Here is a 15,841-nt window from a genome sequence, read left to right as displayed (position 1 = left end):
TAACCTCGTAAGTTGGAAATGTCCCTTTGCATTCATGTGCATTCTCCAAGATTGGTTAAATACAAAGGAGTCTGGGGCTGATATCTTCACTCCACCAAGCTATCCTTCAAGAATGTCTGGTTTGCTGTCCAAAAGTCTGGGCCGCTATCTTGTACCTGTACTCAAACAATGAGCATTTCTTAGTCTCATGAGAGAAAGGGGTTATTGCTAGCTCCCTTTACCAAAACTCCTGGAGGCAGGAGAGCTAGATTTTTCAGCAACAAAAGACCATGACAGTTGTAGGATAAAATAAATTACTTGTAAATAGGATCAATAAGAAAATTATATAGGGTCAGATTTTAATCTCACCTCACACCAGTCCCTTTCCCTGAAATGCCTCCAACATATTGAAAACCTGGCCTTGTTTTCAAGGCTCAGATGCCACTTCCTTTGAGATTGCCAACACCAGAGACATTCTTTCTGTCTCATGAATTTCTGTAGCACTCCTCAGTACTTTGCATAGTATCATGCACAGAGTAGGTACCGAATGGTTCTTTTAGTCTGATAACTTTTAAAAAATGATAATTGCATTTCTATAGAATTGGCTTCCTTTGAAATCCTATGTATTTTATTATATACCTTTGAAAACATTATCCTGAGAAATAGCTTTTACCAGCCTGCCAAAGGGATTCATGAAGAGATTAGGAACCCCTGCTTTCAACAGAAATATCAAATATTCTTCAATACTTCCATCAGACCCATTAAATATTCATTTGTCCTTAGGATCAATTTCAGTAGAATTCAGTTCAATAAGCATTGGGAGTTTAGCACTGTCCTAGGGGCTAAGGAGAGAGTCCTTCCCAAAAGGACTACATTTTACTGAAAGGAAAACATAGTTAAGTTTACAAATATAGAAATACAAAGGATATAGAAATCATATAGAGTAAGATAAAGTAACTTTAGTGGTAGGAGGGTAGGATAACAGGGAAAAGAACACAATTATTGAGGGATTAGGTGACATGGGCTATGCTTTGAATTAAGGAAGGCCTCAAGACACTTATTAGGTATGTGACCCTGGGCAAGTCACTTAACCTTGTTTCCCTCAGTTCCTCACATGTAAAGTGAGATAGAGAAGGAAACAACAAACCACTCCAGCATCTTTGTCAAGGAAACCCCAAATGGGATCACAAAGAGGCAGACACAACTAAAGTGACTGAACAACATATATTCTACAAGGAAGAAGTGAAGAGTGAGGGCAGGGTGGGCATGGAGGACAGCCTATTTGAAGGCACATTGATAGGAGATGGCATATCATGTACAGGGAGCACAGAGTAAGCTGGTTTGGCTGGAATATGAACACATGAGGGGCAGTAAGCATGCAATCTGTCTGGAAAGATAGGTGGGAGCCCTGTGGCCCCTGAAAACTTCTGATTTCTGAACTTCTCAAAAGTCTTAAGTGAGACTTTATCTTCCCCCACCCCCCACATACCTCTCCAAAGTCCTCTTGGGTCTTGGCACCACTTGAATCATACCTGATTCTACCACAGTATGGTTCTTAGGGAGGGAACAGGGCCTAGAACTTTCTTGGTCTCAGCTTCTTGTCTGTGTTGGTGTCTTGGGCTACAGATGATCTCTATGTCCCATTCCTTTTCTCTCCCCCTTCCCCCACTGGACCCAGAAGTCAGGAGAGCCTCTGCATGGGATCTGCTTAGGACTCTGCTGTTTATCACCAGATGCAGAATGTTCCTTTTTGACATCTTTGTCATATCTATCTAACTTCCATTAACTTTCACTACAGGAGTCAGAGTTCTGGGTTTTTAACTAAAGAACCAACTGGATCACAAACATCCAGAGAGCTAGATGTGCCTGTTACTGAGCACACAGCATAGGGTGGCTTCTAGGCAAGCTGTCCCTGCCACTTGGAGTGCACCAGGGCATTCACTTATGATGATATCCTAGAAGATCCCACACCAATGACCCATTCTCCATCTGACATGTGTTGTAAGGTCCTATGGAAGAAGACACTCATCCCAAATTGGAACTACCAGCAGCTTTCCAAGGTTGAGGAAGGTGAAACTAATTTGTATTTTCTTACCATAACCCCTCAGCTTTCAGTGACCACGAGAACAAGGTGCCATTGGTAAGGGCTAAGGCTAAGGGTATCATCATGAATTCCCCTATTCCAAAACAGATACAAGAGGACAGTAGGAAAAGCTGAGAGATGCTGGAAACATTCTTCAAAGTCCTTGTCACAGGGGCAGCTAGATGGTGCAGTGGATAGCACACTAGCCCTGGAGTCAGGACTACCTGAGTTCAAATCTGGCCTCAGACACTTAACACTTACTAGCTGTGTGACCCTGAGCAAGTCAACCCCAATTGCCTTACTAAAAAAAAAAAAAAAACAACCAAAAAAAACAAAAAACAAAGTCCTTGTCACAGAAGAAACCAAGTGCTATTAGGCAACAAAGCTAGTTCATGAATTAAAGTTACAAAATGGAAAGATGAAAAGAGTGATTATTTCAGACCACTCTTTTTCAAAAATCACATCCTACTCTTTTCCCAAGCAAAAACTCAGAGCGTGGTTTACTTAACAAAGTTCTACTCCCTTACCTGGCCCCAGACATCAGCATCATGGATTCTGGAAGTGGAGGTAGAGACAGAACCTCAGCTAAAAACTGGAGTATGGATTGAGGGAGGTAAAAATCAAAACCAAAACACTTTTGAGAAAGGACAGTGTAAAAGGAGAAAGAGAACAGGATAAACAGGAGAAAAATAGGGTTGAGGGAAATATATAGTTAGAAATCATAACTGTAAAAACAATTTTATAGAAAGTTCCTCTCATACTGACCTCATTTCTTAGAGAACTGACTCAAATGTATAAAAATAAGATCCATTCCTCAATTGATAAATGATCAAAGGAAATGAAGAGACAGTTTTCAGATGAAGTAATCAAAGCTATGTATAATCATATGAAAAAATGCTCTAAATCACAACTGATTAGAGAAATACAAATTAAAACAACTCTAAGTTACCACCCCATACCTATCAGATTGGGTAAAATGTGACAGAAAAATAAAATGACAAATGTTGGAAGGGATGTGGGAAAATTGAGACTCTAATTCACTTTTGGTGAAGTTGTGAACTGATTCAATCATTCCGTAGAACAATTTGGAACTATGGCCAAAGGACTATAAAATCATGCATACCCTTTAAACAAGCAGTACCACTCTTAAATCTATATCCTAAATAGATAAAACACCAAAAAGGAAAAGGACATATACGTACAAAAATATTTATAGCAGCTCTTTTAGTGGTGTTAAAGAATTGGAAATTGAGGACATGGAATTACTCCAAAAACAGCCATAAGACAACCCCTGGAGCAGCAGAAACCACAAAAAGATGGGCTGAGATTATTTTCCATCCAAAGACAGCTTAGAAGCTCAACAGGAGGGGGCCCATGCTGGGCTGGAAGTAGAGTCCAACCCTGCAATTGTGCCAACACAGATTCAGCCCCAGACAGGCTGTGCCAGAGAAACTTGCCCCCGAGTCTCTGAATCAGCTGCAGTGCCAATGTCTTCTATAACTAAGCTTATGGTTGGGTGAGAGGGCTGAACAGCTGGTGGGGGGGGAGGGCAGGGCAGACAGGGGTGTCTGCTATACTTAAGGAGGAATTCAGTAGTCCTACTCCTAACATGGAACCAGGAAGAAATCTTGAGCAGCAGGAGGCCTAGGTGGGGTTGGAGCTAACAACCATGGCACACAAAGTTTTGCTGCCTGCTTAATTAGCAAGTTGGCTTGAGGTTATCTTTGCACCAGAGAAGAGGCCAGGTAAGTGAAAAACCTGCCCTTCCTTAAACTGAAATACCTGAGACCCTCTGAAGGTTGGGACAGTGTAGCTTGGAAGTAGGACCCCACTGCAAGAGGGAGTTAAAAGTCAAGTAAAAAATGAGCAAGATGAGCAAGCAGAGAAAGTTGAGAACCATAGGAAATTGAGGGGAACCCCATCAATTGGGGAGCGAACAGGTCTGTATATGATTGTGATAGAATACTATTTTCCTATGTGAAATAAGTAGGATGCTCACAGAAAAACCTGGACTTACATGAATTCATATAAGGCAAAATGAGAAGATTATATATAGTAACAGCAATAGTGTATGATGAAATGTGAATGACAGCTATTCTCAGAAATACAGTGATCCAAGACAATTATGAAGGATTTATAATGAAAAATACCATCCACATCTAGAGAGGAAAAACTGATGGAGTCTGAATGCAGATCGAAGAATACTTTTTCTTTACTTTCTTGAGTTTTTAAATTTTTTCCTTTCATGGCATGACTAACATGTTTTGCATGACTACATATGTATAAGCTATATCAAACTGCTTGCCTTCCCTTGAGGAGGGGAGTCAAGGGAGGGAGAGATTTTGGAATTTTAAAAAAATTAAATGAATGTTAATCCCCAAAAAGAGAAAAAGACTTATTTGTACAAAAAATATTTATAGCAGATCTTTCTGTGGTGACTAAGAATTGAAAAGAAAAAAAAGAAAAAAGGGGCAGCTAGGTGGCACAGTGGATAGAGCACTGGCCCTGGATTTAGGAGGACATAAATTCAAATCTGGCCTCAGACACTTATCACTTACTAGCTGTGTGGCCCTAGGCAAGTCACTTAACCCCAATTGCCTCATCAAAAAAAAAAAAAAAGAATTGAAAATAAAAAGAATCCTATCAATTGGGGAATGGATAAATGAGATGTGGTATAGGATTGTAATGGAATATTATTATTGGGCTATAAGAAATGACAAGCAAAATTATTTCAGAAAGGCCTGGAAAGACTTGTACGAACTGATGTATAGTGAAGTGAGCAGAACCAGGAGAATTTTGTGCACAGTGACAGCAATTCTGTTTGATGAAGAACTGTGAATGACAACTATTCTCAGCAAAACAATGACCCAAGACAATCCCAAAGGACTAAGGATGAAGCATTCTATTTACCACCAGAGAAAGAATTGATCTTGATTGAACAGACTGAAGCATACTATTTTTCCCCTTTATCCAAGTTCTTTTGTATAAAATGATGAATATGGAAATGTTTTACATAATTGCACATGTATAAACTATATCAGATTATTTACTGCCTCAGGGAGGGGAGTGGGGAAGGAGAGGAGGGATAGAATTTGAAACTCAAAATTTTAAATAAAATGTTTTATTATCAAAAATGAATGGGGGCAGGGCAGCTAGGTGGCGTAATGGATAGAGCACCGGCCCTGGAGTCAGGAGGACCTGAGTTCAAATCCAGCCTCAGACACTTAACACTTACTGACTGTGTGACCCTGGGCAAGTCACTTAACCCCAATTGCCTCACCCCCCCCCCAAAAAAATCAATGTTAAAAATTGTTTTTACATGTGATTGGGGGAAAATAAAAAATTCTTTAAAAAAAGATTTGGAGTCAAAATTTTAGTTCACATCCTGTGAGCTTCTTTAAAGTAAGGACTATCTTTGACCTTTCTTTGGATTCCCAGTGTTTCCCACAATGTTTGGCATCTTAGTAGGACCTTTGTTGTTGTTCAGTTGTTTTTCAGTAGTGTCTGACTCTATATTTCTCCATTTGGGGTTTTCTTGGCAAAGATACTAGAGTGGCTTGCCATTTCCTTCTCCAGCTCATTTTACAGATGAGGAAACTGCAGCAACAGGGTTATGTAACTTGCCCAGGGTCACACAACTAGTGTTCAAGACCAGATTTAAACTTGTAGGAGCTTAGTAAAAGCTAACTGACTAACATCCTGACTCTGCCAACAAAACTTATCCCCCCCGCAAAAAATAGGGCTTCTGTGGACAAAGAACTTTAAAAAAAAACAAATTTAAAGCCAATGGAATATTTTATATACCATTCTAATTCAAATAACAGCAATGGAATTGGAACAGAATAGTGTCAACAACAGCTGCAATGTCAGGGCATCATTTATTTACTCAAAGACAGAAGAATAAGCAAGCCTCTTCATTCATCTTTTCCTTAGGTGGTTTAGACTAGGATAGGAGAGAAAACACAGATGCAGTGAGTGAAGTCTGCCCTTAAGCCATACCCCAAAAATCCCCATAAGAATTCAAAGAGCCAATAAGTAAGACATCTTCTGCCCTAAGATGAACCACAAAGTCACTGAGAAGTTACTGCCTTGGCAGCTTTGTCCTTCCCCTTTCTGTGTCTCAGTTCCCTCATATGTAAAATGAAATGGATGGACTTGATGACTACTAAGGTCCCTTCCAGTTCTAGACCTATGGTTATGACTAGGATTACCATTTCCAAAAGGATGTTTTTTAAAAGTACCTCTTCATTTGTAGGTCACAGAATGAATTCAGTTGAGCAGAATGTTTCTTCCAAACGTCCTAAAATTAATGCAGAGAAGAAAAAGGCACTACTTACTATTACTTTGCCCTATAACATAAGCAGATAGACAGACCCTAGAGAAAGAGACTAGATCTTACCAGGATTTCTTTCTCAAGATCGTTGAGAGCCCGAACATCCTTCTTAAAGTTGTCCAGTTCCTGACGAATGCTCTCATGGAGCTGTTCTATCTTATCTAGCCTGATTTGTGTGTGGGGAAAAATCACAAAATTGGTTATGTGAGGAGTTTTGACACCATGAAAAAACAGACTGCTCTTCCTATTGTAAGAGATAGTTCAAATGCATTAGACATTTTTTGGTTTCTGTAAAGGTCGTGAATTTTTTTACCCACTCTAAAAGTTGTTTACCTACAAATGGAACATTTTGACATTGGGCCAATTATTTTCAAAGGCTCAGCTTTTCATGAAAGTGATATTTCTTTCTAAATTCAAAAGAAATGGACACCTCACACCCATTCGATTGAGAATAGTTAGTGGGGGAGGGTGGTTTACAACAGCTAAACTAAAAAGGTGAATAACTCTGGCCTCAGATACTTTACACTTACTAGCTGTATGACTCTGGGCAAGTCACTTGACCCTCATTGCCCCGCAAAAACAACAACAACAAAAAACAAAATAAAGGAGAATAATACTGTTGAGGCACCTGTGCCAAAGACAATCCTCAGGTTAGTAACTCCATTCTCAAATGACTTGCTCATTTACAAGCTTCTCTAACCTCCCTGACCCAAATTTCTTGGCCTTAATTAGTTGTGTTTGGGCATTGAATATTTAATGTCCTGTTATCAAAACTCCAGTTCTCCATCATAAGATTTCTATTAGTAGCTCTCCTCTCCTTCTCCCAGTCCATCCCCATTTAAAAACTTTATTTGTAGAAAGGGAATTATAGGACCTAAAAAAGAAAATTGGCTGGATATGTGGCAAGATCAAGGAATCACAGATGTACAATCAGGGTATGTGACAGTTACCCTTGAAAAGCTGGGAAGAAAGAAAGCTTCTAGTAAATTGGGTGGATCCCAAATGTCTGAAAGCTGCACAGGATTGATGGGAATGGACAGATGGAAATTGCTGGAAGGAACTCCCAAATTGATGGCAGATTCCTTTGAATATTTGAAAGAAAGGAAAATGGAAGTAGTTTCATACTTTAAAAAAAGGCTATCTACTAAAAACTACCTGTTAACGTGGGATTAATAAGTATATTGTCTTGTCCCTTTGTACCTTTGCAACATCTCCTGAATACACCCCCTTCTCTCCTCTGACACTGTCACCACTCCAGTAAAAGTCCCCATTACCTCACGCCTAGACTACTGCAATAGCCTGACAGTAGGTCTGCCTGCTCCAAGTCTCACTTCCATCCACTTAACAGTCACATTAAAATGCAGGTCTGACTATATCATCCCCAACCCAGTAAAGTCCACTGGCTTCCTTTACCTCTAGGATTAAACATAAATCCTTCTGTTGGGGAGCCTCCTGGCTTTCCAGGTCTCTTGAGCTTTCCACTTCCTTCCATGTTCCACCTCCTCCCTCCATGCCTGGAATTCTTCTCATTTCAACCTCTAAATTTCCCTGGCTTTCTTCAAACCTCAGCTACAATCCCATCTTTTTTCCAGTTCTTTTTGCTAGTGCCTTCTCTCTGAGGTTACCTCCATTTTATCCTGTATATTGTCTTTACATAGACAACGTGTAGGTTGTCTCCGCCATTAGACCGTGAGAATCTTGGAAAGCAGAGACTGCTTGGGGTTTTTTTTGCCTGTCTTTGTGTCCTGAGCACTTTGTTCAGGGCCTGGAAATAGCAGGCAATTAATAAATGCTAGTAGACTGACTTTATTCAGACTAATGTTCTCCCAAATTGTCCCAGACGGTTTATTTGTTTAGTTTTTGCTTCATCTTAGTTTCCAAGTTTGAGAACCTACCATATAAGCAATATTCTGAAAACTACTCCCTCCTTCCTTAATCCTTTACCTGGCCCCTCATGGCCTTTTATGTTAAAACATTGAGCCCTGCCTCTAAAAGAATAAATGAATGAATGGAAATTTATTTATTTAGCATCTACTATGTGCTAAATACTGGGGATACAAATTCAGACAACAAAGTTTGTTTTAATGGGAAAGGCAATGTATTAAGGTGAGTTAGAGTTCAGGATAAAGGAACAACAAGGTTTGGAAATGATCAGGAAGTACCATGGTGATCAAGCTCCACACAAGTGAAACCTCACTTATCAGACCCCAGGGGCCACAATCTGAGTAGGGATGGAAAGAAGAGGATGGTCAGAAAGTAGAGGATATGATTTTGGAAAGGCCACATACTCTTATCTAACAGTCCTATTCTAGAAATCAGGAATTAGTGCTGTATTGGTCACTTTATGGGACACTGGGCTAACCAGTTAACCTCAATGTCTCAGTTTCCCCAACAGTAAAATGGAGACTATCATCCTTGCTCTATATTCTTTGTATGGCTTTTCCTAAAGTGACAACACAGGAAAACTCTTTAAGGAAAAGAGCTAAAAGCATTATTCAAATATTATTAAATACTATATTTCAAAAGGAAGGCTACCTTTTGCCATTCTCCTCCTTGAAGACTGGTCTCTGTAAGGCTCACCTCAATATACCATAGCTGCTCCTTTGTCTTTTTTGTTGTTGTTAAAAAGATTATCTCCAGAAAAACACGAAGGGCTCTGATAGAGCAAGGCTATCAGCAATGTGGCTACTCTCTTCAGTAGTGCAAATCACAAACCCATCCTGCCCAACTCTTATCCATGTCCAGTCCAGAAATAACAATTTCTTTTCAATTTAGTAAAAATAGTCATTTAAAAAATAATTTTTGTTGATATCTTTTTATTACCTACATTTGCCAATATAATCCTCCCTGCTTCCTATCCCAGAGAATCATCATTTATAAGTATAGCAATAGGACCTGTGATTTCATTGAAATAGAGAACTCCTAGAAGAAATTCCCTTTGTTGATGAGGCAGCTGGGCACCCACTAGGCAATCTATAATCTTTGAGAGAGTTACCTAAAACAGTGAGAAGTTCAAAGACTTGCTAAGGGTCACACAGCCAGTGTATGTTAAAGGCTGGGCATGAAAGGAAAAAAAAGAGGAAAGAAAGAAAAAGAGGGTGAAGAAAGAGAAAAAGAAGAGGCGGAAAAACAAAAAGGAGAGGAAGAATGTGAAAAAGAAGAGAAGAAAGATATATGTGATTACTACCAAGTGGTAGAGACAGGGCAAGCTTCTTAAAGTCATATATTTCTTCAACTTTCTTGAGCTCTACACCTACTATTAATACAGTGGCCACTGCACTCATTATGACCTTGTTCAATTTAATTATTATTTACCTACATTGATGGAGCTGGTTTAAAAGCATGGTCACCTTCTCAGATGCTTTCATAGCATTTTGGATACAAATATCTTTGTCCTTGTTCCTAGACTGAATCATAACCAAAAAGTTAATTAAATTTACACCACACAGTTTTTCTTCATTAAAAAGGAGGATTCTGGGGAAGGGTGGGAAAAGAAGGATTAATGTGGAAATTGATCAATAAACATGTTTTGTTTAAAAAAGGAACCCCTCCAAAGCTAGGTAATATATGACTAACACCACCATGTTTTCATTTAAGGGGATGATGCCAGATGCCCATTGAGAACACTGTTGAATAGTGAGGACAAGAACATGTGGTGACAGAAGACTCACATTCACTCCATCAGCATATTCTGCCAAAGATTATGAAGACAACATTTAATTTTCTTAGAGTGATAACATTTTAACACCAGAAGGGACCTTTAAAAACATTTCTAGTACCTTTAGTCAAAATGCTAGCAACATTGCAAGTTGTTTTAAAGAAAAATGGCAAAGTTTTTCAAAGATTGTTACTAATTGCTGACTAAAAAATTTGGGCCATCTACAGGATGAGGCCAGATAATTCCCTTAACTGTCACTTTGGACAAACCCTTTAAGAGGCAACGAAGCATCAAAGATGCCTATCTAGCACTAGCTAGACAACATTAAACCTTCTCTATTCAACCTTTCTTGATCACCACAGATGTTAATTCCACTCCTCCTTCCAGAATATTTTTTTTTATGTTGGGATCCATTTTGTGTATATGTTGTCACCTCTGCTGGAACATAAGCAACTTGAGGATGGGAATTGTTTCATTTTTGTCTTTTTATCTTGATCCCTGGAACAATGTCTGGACCATACATATACCTAATAAACACTTGGGACTTAATTGATTCTAAAAGGGCCTACAGGAAATTGTAGTCATTCATACTGAAAATGAAACGCAAAATTGCCATGTAAGCCGTTTTTTTAAACAAAGATTCAAGCTACTTTTATTTGGTTCCAAGTTGCTCCATTTCTCAGCCTGTCTATAAACTTTCCTTGAAACCATTCTCCCCAATCACCCCTCTTCTTGTTCTACTATATCAAGTCTCCCCCTGGCTAATATTATTCTTAGATTTTCTAATCCCTTTTTCCTACCAGCAGACAACAATCTAATTAATTCTTATTAACTTAGTATGACTGCAGTGTTAATGAGGACAAGGCCAAAAGTTTGCTCTTATGATTCAGTTATTGTCATACTATAGCTTTCCTAAAAATGGAAAACACTGTTCAAAAGAGGGACTGGGTGATTATGTGTCTGGAACAGAGTTAAATTTACTATTCCTCCCCCTCAAGGGCAAGTAACTATTCAACATACAAAAGGATGCAACAGACATTCAGTGAAGAAAGAATTAGACATCACAAAATAAATTGGATTGATCATTGTTCAGTCATTGCAACATATTCTTTTACTAGTATCATGCACAATTATATCAACCTCCACTGCCATCTTACTGGAGAGTTTCATTCTGATATAGAAGTGACTGTGGGATCTCAAATTTTTGGTCATCCTGCCACATAGGACAGGCTGACATTATTGGCCTAGTGAGAGAATGTGCTCCTATCTACCAATGGCCATCTTAATGCAGAGGGCAACACTAGGTTAGCCAGAATGGGATGGATTATTTGGCAGAGACAGCTCATAAATAATTAGAAAAGATGTGAGCTGTATTCATAAAGGGAAGTCTAAATAGTAATAAATTCATCAAAATGTCAAAGTCAATATTACCTCAATATTTTTCTTCAATTTTTTAGTAAAGTCTTCAAAGGAAGAGATGATAGCAGACTCTCCTAGACTGTCTGGTATAACCTGTAAGGCTAAGTATTTCTTAGAATAAGTTGAAATGTATTATATAATATCCCCCCCAAACACAAATCATGACTAATTAACTCAGTGACCAAACAAGACTCCAGAGCAGTGAAGATGAAGTATAATATCCACCTCCTGACAGACAATTGATAGAAGCAAGATGCAGAATGGACAGTTTTTGGACATGGCCTGTGTTTTTTGATTGACTGTGTATTTTTTATAAAGGTTTTCTTTGAAAAGATTCCGACTTTTAACCCACTCTGCTATTCGCTTCTGTTTTATGGGAGAGTCCATTACCATTCACATTCACAGTTAAGATTACTAACAATTAAAATAATGCTCACCCCTCCCTTCTTTCCCTCTACTGTAATAGGTTTTTTGTGCCTCTTCATATGATGTAATTAACCTCATTCCACCTCCCCCATTCTCCTTTTATTCTGCCCCTTAAGTTTCTTTCTATCATTATCTTCTTTCATGTGAGATTTCATCCCATTCTACCTCTCCTCTTTCCCCTCCCCCAGTGCAATCCTCTCCCCCCCTCAACTTTACCCTAATGATGTCATCATGTGGCAGCCAGGTGACACAGTGGACAAAGTACCCACCCTGGACCCAGGAGGACCCAAGTCCAAATCTGGTGTCAGACACAAGACAACCACCAACTCCATGACCCCAGGCATGCCATCTGGCCCTGACTATCCCACAAAAAACAGTAAACAAAAAATAAATGCCTTACAGATATCATCCCTTCGTAATTAATTCCCACCTGTGCCCTCTGTCTAAAGGTATTCCTATCATCTGCCCTAATACTGAGAAAGTTCTTATGAGTCAGATGTATCATCTTCCCATGTAGGAATGTAAACATTTTAGCCTGTTAACATCCCTCATGATTTCTTTTTCCTGTTTACCCTTTTATGCTTCTCTTGGATATTGTATTTGAAAGTCAAATTTTCTATTCAGTTCAGGTCTTTCCATCATGAATACCTGAAAGTCCTCTTTTTCAATCAAGTCCCATTTTTTCCTCTGAAATATTATACACAATTTTGTTGGATTACAACCAAGAATCAACTATCTAGCAAAATTGAACATTATCTTTCAGGGGAAAAGATGAACATTCAATGAAACAGAGGACTTCCAAGATTTCCTGAAGAAAAGACCAGAACTGAACAGAAAATTTGATCTACAAATACAAGACTCAAGAGAAGTATAAAGAGGTAAACAGGGAAAAAAGGTTGTTCAATGAGGTTAAACTGTTTATATCCCTATGAGGGAGGATAATACTTTTAACTCTTGAGATCTGTATCTCTACTAGGGTATTGTTATTAAAATGACTTAGATGTAATGATATAAACAAATTTGAGGGGCAGAATAAAAGGAGAATAGGGGAAGAGAAAAAGAATTTTAAATCCCCAATTAAATAGTAAACTAGAAATCTTGAAAATCAAAGGAGAAATTAATAAAATTGAAAGTAAGAAAACTATAGAATTAATCAAACTAAGAGATGGTTTTATTTTAAAAAATCATTAAAATAGATAAACCTTTAGTGAATTTGATTTTTTTAAAAAGACAGAAGAAAACCAAATTACTAGTATCAAAAATAAAGGGGTGAATTCACCACCAATGGAGTGGAAATGAAAGCAGTATTTAGGAACTATTTTACCCAACTGTATGCCAATAAATTTGGCAATCTAAATTAAATGGATAAATATATCCAAAAATACAAATTGCCCAGGTTAACTGAAGAGGAAATAAAATCCTTAAATAAGCCCATTTTAGAAAAAGAAATTGAACAAGCTATCAATGAACTCCCTAAGTAAAAATCTCCAGGGCCAGATAGGTTTTTACCAAGTGAATTCTACCAAATACTTAAAGAACAATGAATACTATTTGGAAACAATGAATACTATTTGAAAAAATAGGTGAAGGAGTTCTACCAAATTCCTTTTATGACACAAATGTGATTCCTAAATAGAGTAGTTCAATCCAGGCCTCAATGGCTCCACTCAACATTCCTTTAACTTGGATCCCAGCATCTATTGCCTTCACTCCTATTCTTGTGTTACTGAACAAAGCTGGAGAAAATCACAAAACTATGCTGAGTACACTACAAATTTATGTATCATTAGCTCTACTGGGTCATCACTGCAGAAAAGCAACCTTTTCATACTTCCCTAATTGATTAACTATGCTCCAAACTTTTTAAATCTCCCCTGAAACCTTCCATAGTTTCCCTTGCCCTACCCTCCCAGGTGAGAACCTTGCCTTATATTTCATTGGAAAAAAATGAAGTCATTATCCTCAAGTTTCCACATATCCCTTCTTCACCTAACATCATTCAGATACCTTCACCACTGGGTCACATGAAGAGATGGCCCTTCTTGCCAAGGTCAACCCTTGTACATGTACAAATTATCCCATTCCATCCCGCCTTCTCCTCCAAAAAGACTGCCTTCTCTATTATTCTCATTTTCTCAGATATCTTCAATCTCTTTCTACTGGCTGCTTTCTTCTGCCTATGAACACACTCATTTCTCTCTCATCCTTAAAAAAGGCTCACTTGATCATAGCATCTGTCCTCAATACCTATTGTCCTATTGCTCTCCTCCCTTTTGTGACAAAACTCCTTTAGGAGGCTTCCTACAATGGGTACTTCTATTTCATTCTCTCCAAAGTTACCGATGCTTTTTCAGTCCTCATCCTTATTGACATCTCTGTAGCATTTGACACTATCAATCACCCTCTTCTCCTTGATAGTCTTCCCTTTGTAGCCTTTTGTGACACTGATGTATCTTGATTCTCTTATCTGTCTGAGCATTGCTTCTCGATATCCTTTCCTTAACTTTCATCTAGCTCATACTTGCTAACCCTGTATGTTCCTCAAGGCCCTCTCCTGGGCTGTCTGCTCTTACTCTTCTACACTATTTTGCTTGGTGATACATTTAATCCCATGGATTCAAATGTCATCTCTATGCAGATAATTTTTATATCCATTTATCCAGTCCTAACTTCTCTCCCAAGCAGCCAGGTGGCACAGTGAATAGGGCACCAAGTCTATAGTCACAGAATCATCTTCCCAAGTTCAAATCCAGCCTTATACACTGACTAGCTTTGTGACCCTGGGCAAGTCACTTAACCCTGTTTGCCTCACTTTCCTCATCTATAAAATGAGCTAGAGAAGGAAATGGCAAACTACTCCCGTATCTTTACCAAGAAAATCTCAAATGGTTTCACAACTAGTTGAATGCCAGTGAAAAGACTCAACAACAACCTCTCCTGATCTCTGGTCTCCTATCTCCCAACTGCTGCCTATTGGATGTTTTGAACTCGGTGTCCCAAAGGCATCTTTAACTCAACATGTCTAAAACCAAATTCATTATCTTTTCCCAAAAATGTTCCCCTCTTTCTAATTTCCTTATTACTGTCAAGGGCACCAATCACCCTCATTATCACCTGGCTCAAAAGCTTAACTCTTCATTTGGCACTTCCAATCTGTCACCATATCCTATTGTTTCTATTTTCAAAATCTCTCTCCTATATGTCCCCTCTGCTCTGATACTGCTACCACTCTGGGTACAGGATCTCATCACCTCATGCCTGGTCTATAACAATAGCACATTGCTTAGTTTCCCTGTCTCAAGTTTCTCCTCACTCCAATCCATGTTCCACTAAGTTATCAAAATGATCTTCTTAAGGCACAGGTCTTACCACATCAGACCCCCTATTCAATAAACTCCAGTGGATCCCCATCACCTCTAGGATCACATAGTAAATCCTCTGTTCAGTTTTTAAAAGCTTTCATACCCTTCCCCCACTACCTTTCCAATCTTGTGATATCTTTCTTCTCTCATTGTATTCTAACATCTAGTGATGCTGACTCCTTTGTTGTTCTGTACATAACATACTCTGTCTCCAGACTTTGGGTATATGCACTTGCTATCCTCCATGTCTGGAATTCTCTCTCCCCTCATCTGTCTCCTGGATTCCCTTGTTTCCATAAAGTTCCATATAAAATTCCACCATTTACAAGAAGCCTTTCCCAGTATCCCTTAATTCTAGCACCTTCCCTCTAAGATTACTTACAATTTTATTTATACACATGTATATATGTATGTGTAAAACTGTATGTATATGTGTATGTGTATATATATAGTATGTATATGTGCGAGTGAATGTGTGTGCACATGTATAAATAAATGCATGTGTGTACATGTGTGTATATGTGTACGTGTATGTTTTGTATATAGACTTTACGTAGTTGTTTACAGGTTGTCTCTCTCAT

General features: G+C 38.5%; 1 protein-coding gene across 1 annotated transcript in view; it reads right to left on the bottom strand.

Annotated features, from left to right (window-relative positions):
* Positions 1 to 5,980: 5,980 nt before the first annotated feature.
* The window catches only part of SYCP2L (synaptonemal complex protein 2 like), a 67,425-nt gene continuing 57,564 nt past the window's right edge, over positions 5,981 to 15,841 (bottom strand). Inside the window, exons 30-34 of the mRNA XM_043992940.1 lie at positions 11,485 to 11,573; positions 9,711 to 9,802; positions 6,462 to 6,561; positions 6,304 to 6,362; positions 5,981 to 6,005 (exon numbers count right to left, since the gene is read on the bottom strand). Of these exons, the coding sequence (XP_043848875.1) occupies positions 5,981 to 6,005; positions 6,304 to 6,362; positions 6,462 to 6,561; positions 9,711 to 9,802; positions 11,485 to 11,573 (365 nt within the window). The remainder of the gene's footprint in view (positions 6,006 to 6,303; positions 6,363 to 6,461; positions 6,562 to 9,710; positions 9,803 to 11,484; positions 11,574 to 15,841) is intronic.

This window comes from Dromiciops gliroides, chromosome 1, assembly GCF_019393635.1.
Source record: "Dromiciops gliroides isolate mDroGli1 chromosome 1, mDroGli1.pri, whole genome shotgun sequence".
NCBI classification, from domain to species: Eukaryota; Metazoa; Chordata; class Mammalia; order Microbiotheria; family Microbiotheriidae; genus Dromiciops; species Dromiciops gliroides.
Note: the sequence above shows the minus strand (reverse complement) of the source record. Positions and strands in the feature narration are given on the sequence as shown.